Source organism: Zootoca vivipara, chromosome 11 (genome assembly GCF_965207765.1).
Source record: "Zootoca vivipara chromosome 11, rZooViv2.hap1.1, whole genome shotgun sequence".
In the NCBI taxonomy this organism is placed as follows: Eukaryota; Metazoa; Chordata; class Lepidosauria; order Squamata; family Lacertidae; genus Zootoca; species Zootoca vivipara.
This window is the reverse complement of record NC_142594.1, coordinates 37916127-37931427: the sequence shown is the minus strand read 5'-3', so window position 1 is coordinate 37931427 and position 15301 is coordinate 37916127. Positions and strand designations below refer to the sequence as shown.

At 44.4% G+C, this 15301-nt stretch overlaps 1 protein-coding gene across 4 annotated transcripts in view; it reads left to right on the top strand.

Annotated features, from left to right (window-relative positions):
• PRTFDC1 (phosphoribosyl transferase domain containing 1) overlaps nucleotides 1–15301 on the top strand; it is a 53227-nt gene continuing 37926 nt past the window's right edge. Inside the window, exons 1-5 of one of the 4 annotated variants that reach the window (XR_015946257.1) lie at nucleotides 1–287; nucleotides 4551–4657; nucleotides 9068–9251; nucleotides 13233–13383; nucleotides 13523–13637. Coding sequence is in view for 2 of the 4 variants with exons in the window: in XM_088653367.1 (XP_088509493.1) it covers nucleotides 45–287; nucleotides 4551–4657; nucleotides 9068–9251; nucleotides 9354–9419 (600 nt within the window). In the remaining 2 variants the exon portion in view is untranslated. Of the gene's footprint in view, nucleotides 288–4550; nucleotides 4658–9067; nucleotides 9252–9353; nucleotides 9435–13232; nucleotides 13384–13522; nucleotides 13638–15301 lie in introns of those variants that run through there. The other 3 variants (XR_015946256.1, XM_088653367.1, XM_035129182.3) reach the window with 3 other exon arrangements.

Below are 15301 nucleotides of genomic sequence, written 5' to 3'. Positions count from 1 at the left end.
GTCTCTGCGCCAGCTGAAAGAAACCACCCTAAGGGCGGCTGTGTATGTTTGGGAGCAGTTCTGCAGAAGCCACGACGGCGCGGGCCACGTCGAGCAGAGACTGCCGAGTCTCAACCTCTCGCGGCAGCGGCTGGGGGCCCCTTTTCTTTCCCGAGCGAGGCGCCGCCTCTTTCCCCTCCTCCTCCTCTGTCTCAAGGCTCTCGCCAACCTCCCTTCGGAAGATGGCCGGGCTAAACAGCAAGACCCACGCAGCGGAGGCGCCGAGAAGCAGCGGCCGAGGGGTCGTGGTAAATGCGAAAAATAAAAATAATAAAAATCCCTTCTCCCCCCCCCTTTCCCTGCTCCCGCATCCTAAACTTTGCTGCCTCCCCTGTCCTTTCTTGCAGCTAAGCATCCGCTTCCGTCAGCTAACCCCTTTCCCTCCCTTTCATCTATCCAATCCCTGCCCTTTATGGCGGCTCCCCCCTCCCCCGTTATGAAACGCTCCCCCCCCCGCCCCCAAGAGATTATTTTAAATGTAAACTGATGAGCCCGCTTATCTGTGAGAATACCTCCCCCCACCCACACTGAACCCAGTTAGTGTCCGAGTCAACGTGCATAGATAGGAACTGGGTTGCGCGTGTATGCATTCTGGTACATTGAAATATGATGCATGTTGTTTGCCACTGCTTTCCATTGGGATTCACCCCCCCCCCGGTAAGTATGTGTAGGAATGCAGCCTTATTGCTAGCACACACACAAATATTTCGGATGCGATTTCCTCAGGGGTTCTGATACGTGTTTTGGTTAGAGGAGGCTTGTTCCCTCTGTCACCTTAAGAGTGTGAAATGCTGCAGCTGCAACTTCGTAATTTCATCTAAAATAGTCTTGGCTTTGTACTGGGGGTAGAAATCCATTCAGTGCAGCCACCACCACCCAAAAAACAGCAATGTGTCATTCTAGCACAACAAGTAATGCTTCTGTGGGAGAAAAGAACAAGAAGACTCTTAATTTTCCTCACTAGGTGCTGTATATGAAAATGTGAGTGTTTGTGCGTAGCAATCCCTAATTCTGCATCTGCAGCCGCCAGAATGTATTACCCCACTTGCAGCCATAATTACAGCATGGGGGGGGGGAGGTTTTGGTATTGCTTAGCCTCCCGGATTAACAGGTTCACAACAGGTGTGCTTAAAAGAATGTTAAGATACAGCGATCTTAAGGTGTGCATTCTTATCAAACATTAACTGTTTTCTATTCCTATGTACTCTTAAGGGTGCAGGTAATAAGTACAGCTGCCTTCTGAATAAAATAAATCATAAAGCCCAGTCCTAGGCATGTTTACTCTGAAGTAAAAGTGTTATTTTGGACAATGTTGCTTACTCCCAGGCACATATGCATAGCATTTTACTGTTACTCATGTCTCCAGTCTACTGACTGTTAATGGGCTAAGACAGTCTTGACCCTAAGCACCCACCTGGCAGACCTAGACAAAAAGGAGTTGCATGTGAGGGGCTGTGCCCTTCTTCTGCACTTGGTATAGATACCACTTACTATAGGAAAATGATGCTGGGCGAAATAGGCCTTTGTTCCATTCCAGCAAGCCTGCTCTAACACGCTTTATCTGCCTTTCTCTGAAGGACTTCCATTGAACCCGTCTCCTGTGTTTGCCTTGTCTTAGATTGACAGAAGTGTTTGTATCACGGAAGGAGGAAGCAAACCTCTGCTTTGGCAGTATTATATACGTGTCCACAGCGTTTTATGACGCTTATGTTCATTTCCTTAAACCAGGACTAGCCAGTGTTGCTCCTTCCAGATGTTGTTAGACTGTAGCTCCCACCAGACCTCATCATAGGCTGTGGTGGCTGGAGCTGACATGATTTGGAAAGCCTGGCAACATGGAGGGCACCATGTTGGCTACCCTTGCTTTAAACTATCCGAGAGTCCTGGGGTTTGGGCACATATAGCAAAGATCTTATGGTACTTGATACAGAATGGAAGATTTGTGTTAGGAGAATGAGATATATTTCCCCACAAGAGCTGCCTAGAGTGCAATGATATGTTGCTCCTTTCCACATGTCTTGGCACATTGTGGAAAACTCTGTTAAGGTGAATATGTTACCATTCCAAAAAAAGAATAATGTGTTTGTTTGTTTTTACTGCATTTGATTTACCAGACAAATGTCAATATTTTATTTATGCATTGCCTTCCATGCTCATCTCAAGGCAGTGTACAAAATGCAATAAAAACCAGTTTTAAACAATATAGAAAATAGCAAAGAAAAAAAAAACCAAATAGACACCTGCGGCAAAGATCCTTTCATCCTGCTGGGAAGGCTTGTCAGAACAAAAATGTATTCACTTGTTTCTGGAAAGGGCAGAATATGGGACGCCTGTCACATTTTGGCACAAATGCTGCTGCACAGAACATGAGCAGCTACACTAAAAGCTATCCTGTGAGTTACTGGAGACTGGGCTTCTGAGATCTTTGGAACCTGTGGAAAGGAGAAGCTCTCCTACAGCGAAAGAGTCTTAATGAAGTCGCAGCATTTCTTACTAAGTTCTTGTTCTACGGGTGTAGCCTCACGTACTTTTAATGCAGAACTCCTGCGCTCTCTTCGGCAGCACATATATTCTAAAATTGGAACGATACAGAGAAGAGGAATGCAGAACTCCCATGCAAACTTCTACATGAATTGAGTTTGTTGCTGTGTCGCTTGTGTGCTAATAATCTCTTGCAGAAGGTTACTAGCCTAGATTTTTGACTTGCTCACTCTAAAATGAGGACAAGCAATAAAGGACTAACCCATAGACTTTTGCAGGGTTGTTTTCCACAGTCATGTACCGGTAGTTACGGACAAAGCGACGTTTTAACTTTGAACCTTTGCCCAGATGAACCGTGAAATGATCCTTTCCAGTATCTTCTTGTGAAAGCTGTCCAAGGGAAACTCAGCCAAGGCGGGATGTTCCAGCAATAGTTCAGAGTGCATTTAGAACAGAGCACATACTGGTGCTTGGAGGCCAGAAGTAGTCTTCCCTGTTCTTGCTAGAATACTAAAAAGGCCCAAGAAGCACCATGTGATCCCCATGTGATCTTCTGCTTCACTCGCTACCTTCTGTCTGAGGTGAAGAAGAATGTTTGAGCGAGCCAAAGGCCCTCTTCCAAGCACAACCCAAGTAGATTCCTGCAGAGAGATAGATTGTCTCTGCATGCCCAAAGACTAATTTGCTAGGACTTGAAGCCAGAGAGAACGTTTCTCTCTCTCTTTTTTTAGAAGAGGGGTAGCAGAAACAACAAAGAGTTTTATGGCTCCATCAAGACGCAACACGTTTGCTGTGGCATAATTCTTTTGTGGGCTACAGCCCACTTCAAGAGGTGAATCAGGTTGCATCTGATGGGAGAGGGCTGTAGTCCACGAAAGCTTAAGGCGTAAGAAATGTGTTTAGCCCTGAGAATGCCACAAAACGCCACTACAGTGGTACCTCGGTTTATGAACACAATTGGTTCCGGAAGTCTGTTCATAAACTGAAGCGTTCATAAACTGAAGCAAACTTTCCCATTGAAAGTAATGGAAAGTGAATTAATCCGTTCCAGATGGGTCCGCGGCGTTCGTAAACCGAAAATTCATAAACCGAGGTGTTCATAAACTGAGGTTCCACTGTATTTATTGTTGTCTCTTTTGTTCTAGGTTAACCCACTTGGATCATTTCTTAGAATAAAGGCTTCCTATTAAAACAAGGCTGAGGAACCTCCCCCACCCCTACCCCCACCCTGGGAATATGCTGGCAGTGGGTTGGAAGAGGGACAGGGATGAGCAAGGCCGCCCCTTTCTCCTCTTTCACTTCTTGCCCACCCCCCACTTCAATTCTTCATTGTTCTCCTTGCCCAGCAAACTACCAGGAGAGCAGCAAATCAGTCTTGCCAGAAATGTGAATCAATCGCTTGCATAAAAAAAGGTAAAGGGAGCCCTGACAGTTAAGTTCAGTCGCAGACGACTCTGGGGTTGCGGCGCTCATCTCGCTTTACAGGCTGAGGGAGCCGGTGTTTGTCCGCAGACAGTTTTTCCGGGTCGTGTGGCCAGCATGACTAAGCTGCTTCTGGTGCAACGGAACACCAAAACCAGAGCAGTGCACAGAAACGCCGTTTACCTTCCTGCCAGAGTGATACCTATTTATCTATTTGCACTTTGGCGTGCTTTCGAACTGCTAGGTGGGCACGGGCAGGGACCAAGAAACAGGAGCTCACCCCGTTGCAGGGATTCGAGCCGCCGACCTTCTGATTGGCAAGCCCACGAGGCTCAGTGGTTTAGACCACACCGCCACCCAAGTGGTCCATTAGTTTCAGCATTTTTCCTCTTTCACCCCCCCCCCTTTCTGGGCTTCCCTCCCACATGAAATTAGGGTGAGGGCTGCAAGTTCCCCACCTCTGTGTTGAAGGATCAAGCCATGCTCAGCTTTCCATGACACTGCTTCTGCTAAACCAATTGCCAAATGGTGCTTAAACACAGAAGATGCAATCAATTTGTAGTGCATACAAAATTAAGTTTCTAATGAACATTTTATCTCTTTTACAGATTTCAGATGATTGGCCTGGGTATAGTTTGGAACTGTTTACATATCCACAGCACTACTATGGAGATCTTGACTATGTGCTCATACCACATGGGATCATTGTGGACAGGTGAGGATCTGAGAGTATGACATTTATGAAAGCCACATGTTCAGTTCCTCCCAAGGTAGGAACAGCCCATTTAATCTCTTGCTTGTTAAAATATTGACACCCCAATTTAAGCTGCAATGCTTACTGTAACAGCAAACCTAAAAGCTCGCTCTCTTCTTAGCCTGGGACCAGAAATAAGTTCCTGTCTCTCTGTCAGCTGGACTGTGCTGTTACCAGCTCTGCTTTTTCCTCTGACCTTGAGGCAAGGCCTGCAAGATTCAGGACGAACAAACAGAAATAGCTTTTCACATGGGATGTAGTTAAATTATGGAATTCTCTCGCACAAGAGGTAGTGATGGCATCTTGGATGGCTTTAAAAGAGGATTGGATGAATTCACAGCGGATGGGGCCATCCATGGCTGCTAGCCACAACTGCTGTGTTCCACAGTCAAGGAAAAGGGTAAAGGCACCCCTGACCATTAGGTCCAGTCGCGGATGACTCTCGAGGTGTGGTGTGCCACTCATTTTGCGTTATTGGCCGAGGGAGCCGGCGTACAGTTTCCAGGTCATGTGGCCAGCATGACTAAGACGCTTCTGGCGAACCAGAGTAGCGCATGGAAACGCTGTTTACCTTCCCGCTGGAGCAGTACCTATTTATCTACTTGCACTTTGACGTGCTTTTGAACTGCTAGGTTGGCAGGAGCAGGGGCCGAGCAACGGGAGCTCACCCCGTCACGGGGATTCGAACCACCGACCTTCTGATCGGCAAGCCATAGGCTCTGTGGTTTAACCCACGATGCCACCCGTCAAGGAAGCACACTTCTAAATACCAGTTGCTGGAAACCACAGGTGGGAAGAGGACATCTGATTGGCCACTGTGAGAACAGAGTGCTAGACTAGATGGGCCTTTGGCCTGATCCAGCAGGCTCTTCTTTATGTTGTTACGAGTATGAAGATGAGGGAGCATCCAGCCCAACACCTGCTCCTAGGGCAGGGATGTCCAACATGTCGATCGCAATCTACTGGTCGATCCCTTTGAGGCTTTGGTAGATCGTGGTAGATCGCCGGTCTCCTTCCGGCCCTACCCCCTCTCCCTCTGCTGGCCTCCATTGTTGCAGAAGGAGAGCCTGAGGGGAAGGCTGAGTTTTGAAATGAAGGCTTTCATGTTGTCAGCAATTGGAAGGTTAGTGGCTGCCTCTGTTCCTTCCCCCAATAGTGTGGTTCCCCCTCCCTAAAAAAAAAGCTCAACAACTTTGAGCTGAACCTCCCCAAAACGGGGGTAGATCACCACCAGATTTTTAATTTGAAATTAGATTGCAGTGTCTCTGAAGTTGGCCACCCCTGCCCTAGGGGAGCAGGGCCTAAGCATGGTGCAGTCAACAAATATCGCCCTCTGGCAGCTAATTTTAAGAGGATTTATTAAAAACCAGGCTTAAGGGAGCCAAAAGGAGAAAGCAATACGCAGAAGAAATGTTCCATGTTTGTGCAACCCAATGCAACTCTTTACAAACAAGCTTCTGGTCTCCTCATGAGTAGTATCATGGCTGGTCAGGAGGACAGTGAGAGACAACGGACTAAGGCCAACATTCAAAGGAATAATTATTGCCAGATTTTGCCTGTGAGATGACCTGGTCTGCCAACTGCTAGGAAATGCAAGCTGAGTGACCTGGAAGTGTTTAAAGAGACAGGCTGGGAGTAGGCCACAACTGCACCATGGTTACCGCAGTTACTGGTATGTAAGCTCAGTTGAAATTGGGGAGGTGTGTTTCCAGAATAACTAACTCGGGTGGAGATACTGAATGCCCATTCAAGAAGGCGGACTCAATGATACATTAATGCAGCTCTGGTAAAGACAGGGTCCTTTCATGGTATTGCATGGATGGGTACAGATTTTTAAGTCTTGGTTCTTTAATTATTTCATTTATTCATCTATATCTTGTTTTATTTATATACTACTTAATGCCAAAAGTAGGCTTCCAATCTTTTCTCATTTTCTGTGCTCAATAAGTACAAGTTGTGACTTGTTTAAACTAGATACATGTAACCAGTGCTTTTTTTCTAGAAAAATAGGTGCCGGTACTCATCATGACGTTGTCACAGTAAGTGTCACATTTTTTAACCAAAAGAGAGAAAGGTAGCAGTACTGTGTACTCTTGAGTACCCCCTGGGGGGAAAACATGTAACCCTTCTTCTTAATGAGACGGTTACTATTCTGCATCAAGCTAACATTGTGTGTGGCTTTATTCAGATGTTATGGCTATAATGTGGCCTGCGCTAACCATGGTTGGAGCTTCCAGATGTACAACAGGCCAACCATGGTTTAGAGTGGCTTGCCCACTTTCATTTTTCACCCTTTCAGCACTCACCTTGATAAGTTCTTAAGTTCTTAACTTGAGACGTCTGCAAAGTTGGTATACGGGACAGAATGTAGGATTAGGGTACTGTCTCTAAGCTCGATTGTTGTGAGGCTAAAATGGTGGGGTGGGGTGGGGGCATATATGCTGCCTTGAGCTCCTTGGAGGAAATGTGGAATAGAAGAAAAAAATTATCTGTATTTTCTTCTTTGTCCAAGGAAGAGCAGCAATTATAATCATGCAAAGTAGGCTGTTCAAAGACACCGTGATATTCCAAAGGCATATAGCTGAGTTTTATAGTCAAATGTGGATTTGTACCTGCATTTTCCACATCCATACCCAACACTCTGGGTACTGTACTGTACTGTACTGTATCGCCTACCTTTAAATATAAATACGGGCTTTAATGAGAACTTGTCTAGTTTATACCTTTTAGAGAATAACATTATTATTATTATTATTATTCAAAATTAATTTTAGAAAGCTCTGGCAAATTATATCTTTGTTATTCGTAGCTGGGGATTGTTAACTGCTAAGCTGTCATCTAGAATAAAGTTTAAATACTTAATTTCCGAGATGTTTTGAATGCTAAAGCTGAAATAGCTTCAGGGCCAGAAAGTCACTGGAAATCACTCAAGGTGCACTTTGTAGTCCTCAGAGTAGCAAAAGGGTTAGGAAAATGAGGAGATCTTAAAAGACAATTCAGCACCTCCTTCTGCATAAAAATAACAGCAACCAGAGGTCACTAATCCCCTTACTGGGTAATCAACATATTTTAAATGCCTGAATTAGCAGGTGTGGAAAAAGAACTTCAACTGTGAGTGAGCAATTGTAATTTCCTCAGCAAAAAAAATTAACAAGCTGCCAAGAAATCGCCACACACCCTCCTTTGTAAATATGAAATGATTTTCTGTGTGTGAAATATGTGTGAGCATTCTACTGAGTTCTGATTCTTTTGGACCAAGAAAGATAGCCTTCACCTGTGTATGTCTACCTGCACCAGGGGTCAGCAACCTTTTTCAGGCGTGGGCTGGTCCACTGCCCCTCAGACCATGTGGTGGGCTGGACTATAATATTTTTTTTTGGAGGGGGGTGAATAAATTCCTGTGCCCCACAAATAACCCAGAGATGCATTTTAAATAAAAGGACATATTCTACTCATGTAAAAACATGCTGATTCCTGGACCCTCCACCCTTGAGAAGGCGATTGGGCTGCATCCGGCCCCCGGGCCTTAGGTTGCCTACCCCTAACCTGGACCTTCAGATCCTCTTTAGAGACCCTCCTCTATATGCTGAGTGGGGTTTGCAACTAGAGAAAAGGACGTTTCTGTGGTGCCACCCATACTGTGAAGTAGTTTCCCAAGAGAGGCTCACATGATCCCATCCTTATGGCCTCTTTTTGGTGCCCAAGTACATTCACCTAGGTCTTTTCGAAGCAACTTGTGTTTAAAGAGAGAGTGTTGTAAGCCTATTCTTCCAGTGGTTGAGTTGTGTTCTGTTTTCTACTCCGAAATGCTGGTTTTCGTTTTGTTTTCCTCGGCCGGAAGGAAGGTGTTATGCTACATTCTGTGGTTTCCAGTATATTTTAATTCATTTTGTATGTGTGTGTATGTGTGTGTTGTGTTGCTTATGTCGAAGGAAAGTCATATAAATTCAGCAATAAATAAAATAAGTACAGAGGATCCCAGGAACTTTGCGGCTAGGCTTTCTGGCTATTTTGCTTGTCCTGCACACATGGAACTTGATTTTTTTCTTACATGTGCCTTGATATGCTGCTAATATTTGTGCATAAAAATGAGAGTTATGTGTGACCAGTTGCACCAGAATTTGGGTGGCGATGATCATTTGAATACAGATGTAGTCTATCTGCACCGAATTATTTTAAATGGCATGCACATTCAGACGCCCATCTCCATCCATATTCTGGCGCAACTGATACTGAAGTTGAATCAGGGTTAGCATGTTTTTTTAAAATGAGACTGTGAACTTTACTATTTTTTTTATTGCACCATAGAATATACTTGCATTGAAAAAATCACAAGTCTTACCATATATTTATCCCTAATTTCTGCTTTAGGACAGAATGTTTGGCCAAAGATATCATGCAAGACATTGGATACAATGACATTGTAGTTCTCTGTGTACTTAAAGGTGGCTACAAATTCTGTGCTGACCTTGTGGAGCATATTAAGAACCTCAGTAGAAATTCAGAAAGGTTCATCTCCATGAAAGTTGACTTTGTCAGACTGAAAAGTTACCTGGTAAGTAATGATTTTGCTTACTTAAAGGGGGGGGAGAACCCCTCATGAGTTGCATGTGATCTGATTACAGTTTGTATACATGGATTTTATTTTATTTTTAAGGCACGCATCAAAGTCCAACCTTCCCAGTTTTTGCTGTTGCAGGTGTCAATGAATAAACCGATGTAATGTAATGAATTAACTTTTCTCCTTTCGTAAATAGAATGGGAATTTGGGAGAAGACACACTCAACTCAAGATCTGGTTGATTTTTTTAAGGATTCTAAATGATTTACTCCACTACAGCTTTATTGCATCTGTTATTCCTTCTCTCTCAGTGAAATTGAACCAGCCAACACAAAGTTCCATTTTTTAATGTTGGCTTTATAGAGAGAGAAGGGGGGGGGGGACTACCCCCAGAGTTCATTGGGTCAATATAGGAACCGTATAGGAAGCTTGCGCGAAGTCCATTGCACTGTAACTCCAGGCTAGAAACTGGATCGGTAGGAGCACTTGAGATGAGGTCTGAAGGGAAAGAGAAATAAAAAATACCAGCCGCCAGGAAAACCAGTTATGCTATGAGCAAGAGTACGAGGGTAACTAACCCATTAACCAGTGGCCTTGGAAAAGGTGAGAAAGTGGTGATGGAGAGTAGAATGGTCCTGACCAGAGGCCTTGGAAAGAGTGAGAAAGTGGTGGAACCTCACGTTATGGACGTGAAACTAGGGAGAGGGGCCTTACATACAGGGGTTGATGATTCTCACGTGAGAAGCCATATCAATAAATAACCGGGTATAAAATACACTTCCGTATTGAAGAGAAATATTTCAAGTAATGTCTGAATGTAAGATAAAGAAAGGTAGTGATTAATGGATATTCATGAAGTTATACATAAATGCACGATATATAATAAACATTCTTAAATCAGAGTAACAGGTTATAATACTTAAATAATACTCATATGGTATACAGTGGTGCCTCGCAAGACAAATTTAATTCGTCCCGTGAGTCGCTTCATATAGCGAAAAATTTGTTTTGCGAAGCGGCTCCCATAGGAACGCATTGAAGTGCGGTTTCCCATAGGGTGCCTCGCAAGACAAATTTAAAAAATATCGTCTTGCGAGGCACCCTATGGGACGAAAAAAATTGTCTCGTGAAGCACACCATAGGAAACTTCGTCTTGCGAGTCTCCATTGAAATCGCAAAACGCATTCGTCTTGCGAAAAATTAGTCTTGTGAGGCATTCGTCTAGCGATTTACCACTGTATAATGTTATGTTTAAGCCTATTTAAGACCACAGCATAGATGTGCCTTAGGTTTGACGCAAGACTCAAGCCAAAATCCAAAGAAAGAGTGAAACTGGGCCCAGGTGGTGGAGGTGGGACTGAGATCTGGCACTTGTTTCTCTTACACAGCACCATCCACACACCCAGTAGCAAATGGCTAAGGAACAGGGAGGAGTTTCTAAAGCAGTTTTTGATATGGAATGTGGTTCCACAGATGTTTGAAGAAACTATGTGAGCAATTCTAGCACAAGCCCCTTGGTCAAACCAGAGGAGCACTTTTAGATCTTTGCCATTTTTTACAGTGAACTATTTGTTTTTGTCACGAATCCTTATAATAAAAGGAACAGGAAGGTACCAGTAGAAGCATCCCACCCACAGGGCTGGCCCCAGACCAAATGCAGGGAACATCTCCACCAGCCCCCTCTCTTTGCTCTGGTTTTTGGGTGTCTTGTTTTTTATTGGATTCATAGCCCATTTCATGACTCGGCACAATTTGCAATCATGCAGTTTACACCCCCAGGAGCTAGTTAAGTTAGCAGGGAACAAAGAGTAGGATAGAGCTCAGAAAATGGATTGTTCCCTCCCCCTCTCCCCCCAAGGATCGGTATTAGGACCTGCGCTTTTTAAGCAGTGATGTGAAGAACAAGTTTGCTGTTGATACTAAGTTGTTCAGGGTTGTTGAAAGAAAAGAAAAAAAGGATTCTGAAGAACTCCGAAAGGACCTCTCCAAAGGGTGAATGGGCTGTAAAATAGCAAACACAGTGTAAAGTGCTGCATGTCAAAAAATATTAAATTCACATATACATTCATGGGGGGTGAACTGGCAGCGATTGACTAGGAGCAAGACTTTGGAGCCGTAGCAAATAGGTCAATGGAGATTTCAGCACACCACGCAGTAGCTGTGAAAAAAAGGGCAGATTCCACGCTGAGGGATCATATTGAAAGGAATTGAGAATAAAATTCCCGACATCATTAATGCTGTTATGGGGTGCAGCCACATTTGGAATGCTGTGTACCATTGTGGCTGCCTCACCTCATAAAAAGAGAAACTGTAGAGTTGGGAAAGTTGACCCAAATGATCAACTGGATGGAGCAAGTCTCCTAAGAGGAAAGGTTGCAGCATTTTGGCCTTTTTTAGTTTAGGGGAAAGGGCAAATAAGGGGTGACATGATAGAAGAGCATAAAATTATGCACGATGGAGAGAAAGCGGCTGGAGAAAATTTGTCCTCCCTCTCATAACATTGGAACGCGTGGACAACCAATGAAAGCTGAATGTCGAGAGATTAAGAACAGGCAAAAGAAAAGAGTACTGTACTTCTTCACCCAGTGCATACTTAAACTATGGGGTTCGCTCCCACAGGAGACAGTGATGGCTAGCAAAATGCATGGCTTTAAAAGAGGATTAGACAAATTTGTGGTGATAAAGACTTCTAGCCAGGATGCTTCTAAATACCAGTTGCTGGAAACTGCAGTAGGGGAGAATACTCTTGTGCTCAGGTCTTGGTTTCAGGCTTCCCACAAGCATCTGGTTGGCCACTGTGAGAACAGCATTCTGGGCTAGATGGGGCATTGCCCTCATCCAGCAGCCTCTTCTTATGTTTATCCCTGTCATAATAAGGTTAGAATGTTGCACATATGAATCTGATTCCAGTTGCTTACACACACACACATTCACTGTCCCAGTAAATATTAATATTAATATTTATTTATACATACATACATACATGCATACATACCCCATCCATATGGCTGGGTTAACATCAAACATTAAAAACTTCCCTAAACAGGGCTGCCTTCAGATGTCTTCTAAAAGTCAGATAGTTGTTTATTTCCTTGACATCTGATGGAAGGGCGTTCCACAGGGTGGGTGCCACCACCAAGAAGACCCTCTGCCTGGTTCCCTGTAACTTGGCTTCTCGCAGGGAGGGAACTGCCAGAAGGCCCTCGGAGCTGGACGTTAGTGTCTGGGTTGAACAATGGGGGTGGAGACCCTCCTTCAGGTATACTGAGCCGAAGCCGTTTAGGGCTTTAAAGGTCAGCACCAACACTTTGAATTGTGCTCGGAAACGTACTGGGAGCCAATGTAGGTCTTTCAGTTCACATCTAACGCCAAGCCAAACCGTGGCTAAGTGTGAAGGAGGAACTTGCTGTCAGAATCATGGCCGTTCCTCCCCTGGTGCTGCTGCTCTGCAGAGTGCTATATCACGGTTTGGCTTAGTGTTGCATTCAAAATCCAGGCTCATGGTTTGTATGGTTAACAAGACAACTAGTTAACTAGATAGCTGGAGACCGATTCTTCCCCTTGTCTCCTCAGAGGTCACTTCATAAATCCAGCCCTGCACCCCAACACTGGGCAGGAGATGAAGATAGCAGTCTTGCACACCCCAGGAATACATCCCATTCTGCTGCCAACCCCGGGGGGGGGGGCTGCATTCAGTTTATGCACCTATATTTGTAGACACATTTATATCAACCAGAATCAATGCTGGTATGCTTTTCATTATTTTTCTGTGTGGGATCAAACCTCCTCGCTTTCCTTGCTCTGTTTTTCCATTGCATTTTAACATCTCGGTTTTATTTTTAACTGATTCACTTTCTGTGGCCAGATAGTGGTTTTCCTTGAACACATTTACTCCCCAACCCCGCCATTCTCTTCCAGCTTCCCCCTTACTAACCATTTCCTGTTTCTCTCTCTTTATCTCTCTCTCTTTCTTAAGGGAGTCCTGCTGCTTTCTGTTCACTTTCCATGCAGCTGTGCTCTCTTCTGTCTCCAACTGTTTGTCTCCGAGAGCCATGTCCAAGTCTTGTAAACACTGGTGGGATTCTGATGTCTTTTCTTGCTCCGCGTTCAGCATTCATGGCTAACAGGTTAGTTCATCGTAGACAATGTTAAATGGAAGCGGGGTGGGAGAGATAATCTGGATTTAACCACTTAGGAAATACACTACAAAGTTTTAGTGCAGCTTCTCCCCCCCCCCCGGCCTTCTTTTTTCTTCCTGTGTGCAAGGAGAGGCATTTGGCAACTGCCAACACTTGCTACCTTACCAACACAGCCTGACAGAAAGCCTTGGCTGCAACCCACAGCAAGCAAACACATCAGAACAACGCAACTCGGCCAGGCTTTCTCCCGCTTTCTCAATACCGGACACAAAGGCAAGCGCTGGACAGTTTCAAAAGCCGTGCAGGGGGGCAGGCAGTGTGAATATAATTTCTTTGTGCACATGCAAATGGAGTCTTTTTGGATGGCAGGTACCGCCTGAGCCAAAGGAGGTTCCATCTGCCTTCACAAGTATATAAAAATTCCAGCTAGAGGCAAAACTGCTTGTGGATGGTGGTTGTTTTTGCAAAGAATTTCAGTTGAAAAACACCCCTAAAAAACCCATAACCCTTGAAAAGGTTTTTCAGCACTCCTTTTTTATGTTCATTTGTGAAACTCTCCACTTTCTTTGCCTATTTTTTAAATTGATTTTTGAAAATATGAACCGACGAACCATATATTCTGCCTTTCTTCACCCCCACCTTTCAATGTGGCCCACAGCGAGAAGACGAGGGAAAGGGGTGATTATTATGTGTATCTATTTGACCTAGCTCTGTATTGTGATGCTGTGGCTCCAGTGCCAGGCTTGTATTGTGCTTAATCTCAAGTGCCTTCACTTGCCCTCAGCGACATCTTTATATCACTAAATCTGATTGGTTAGGTAGATTGTGACATTTTTCTCATTCACCATGTGATCCCTGATGGGCTAGAATTGCCCGGGAAGGAGGAAGAACCACAAAATATTTGCATATGATATAAAGGTTTTGAGAGAAAATGTCTGCACAACTAGTACAGCAAGATGAAAACTAACTGGGAAATACTCATTGCAGTTCCATCCTTAAGCATCAACGTGGATTTATTGCTCATTTATACTCAGGCACTCGGCCTGGAACTTGATGAAAGCAGGGCTTTTTTTGCAGCCTCCATTCAGCTGCAATGTCCGCACAAGCTCCATTGAATTGAATGGGAGTTTGCACAAGAACTCACCACGGCTCTTGTACAGCTCCTGTTTGGCTATGTTCTGCCTCCACTGTAATAATAGTAGTAGTAGTAGTAGTAGTAGTAGTAGTAATAGAAGAAGAAGAAGAAATATACTCGGAGCCGAAAGTAAATTTCATGCTCTTTATTCGGCTTGTAGTAGCAATAGAAGAAGAAGAGAATATTGGCTCTTTCCCCAAAACGTCTGCTTATATACATTATTTACACAATGGGCCTTGCATGATTGGCTACTTCAGGGCTGCTCCTGTGGGCCAATCAGGTTGTGGATTGACTTCTGCCAGCAGCCTGATTGGCTGCTCCTGCAGGCCAATCAGGTTGCTGATTCACTTCCACCTGGAGGCTCCTGCAGACCAATCAGACTGCTGCATTCTGGATCCTATTGTTCTAGGATTCAGCTCAGTACATAACAACAACAACAACAACATACATCATACATACATACATACATACATACATACATACATACATACATACATACATACCCTGCCCATCTGGCTGGGTTTCCCCAGCCACTCTGGGCGGCTTCCAACAAAAGATTAAAATTACATTAAAACTGTAAGGGGCACTATGCTTCTGATAGTAGTTGCTGGAAACCACAGCAGAGGAAGAGTGTTGTTGCACTCGGGTCTCCTTTGCAGGCCTCTCATAGCCATCTGACTGGCCACCGTAAGAACAGGCTACTGGGCGAGATGGACTCTGCCTTGATCCAGAAAACACTTGCATTCTTACTTCTTTCAGAGGGGCTTGGGA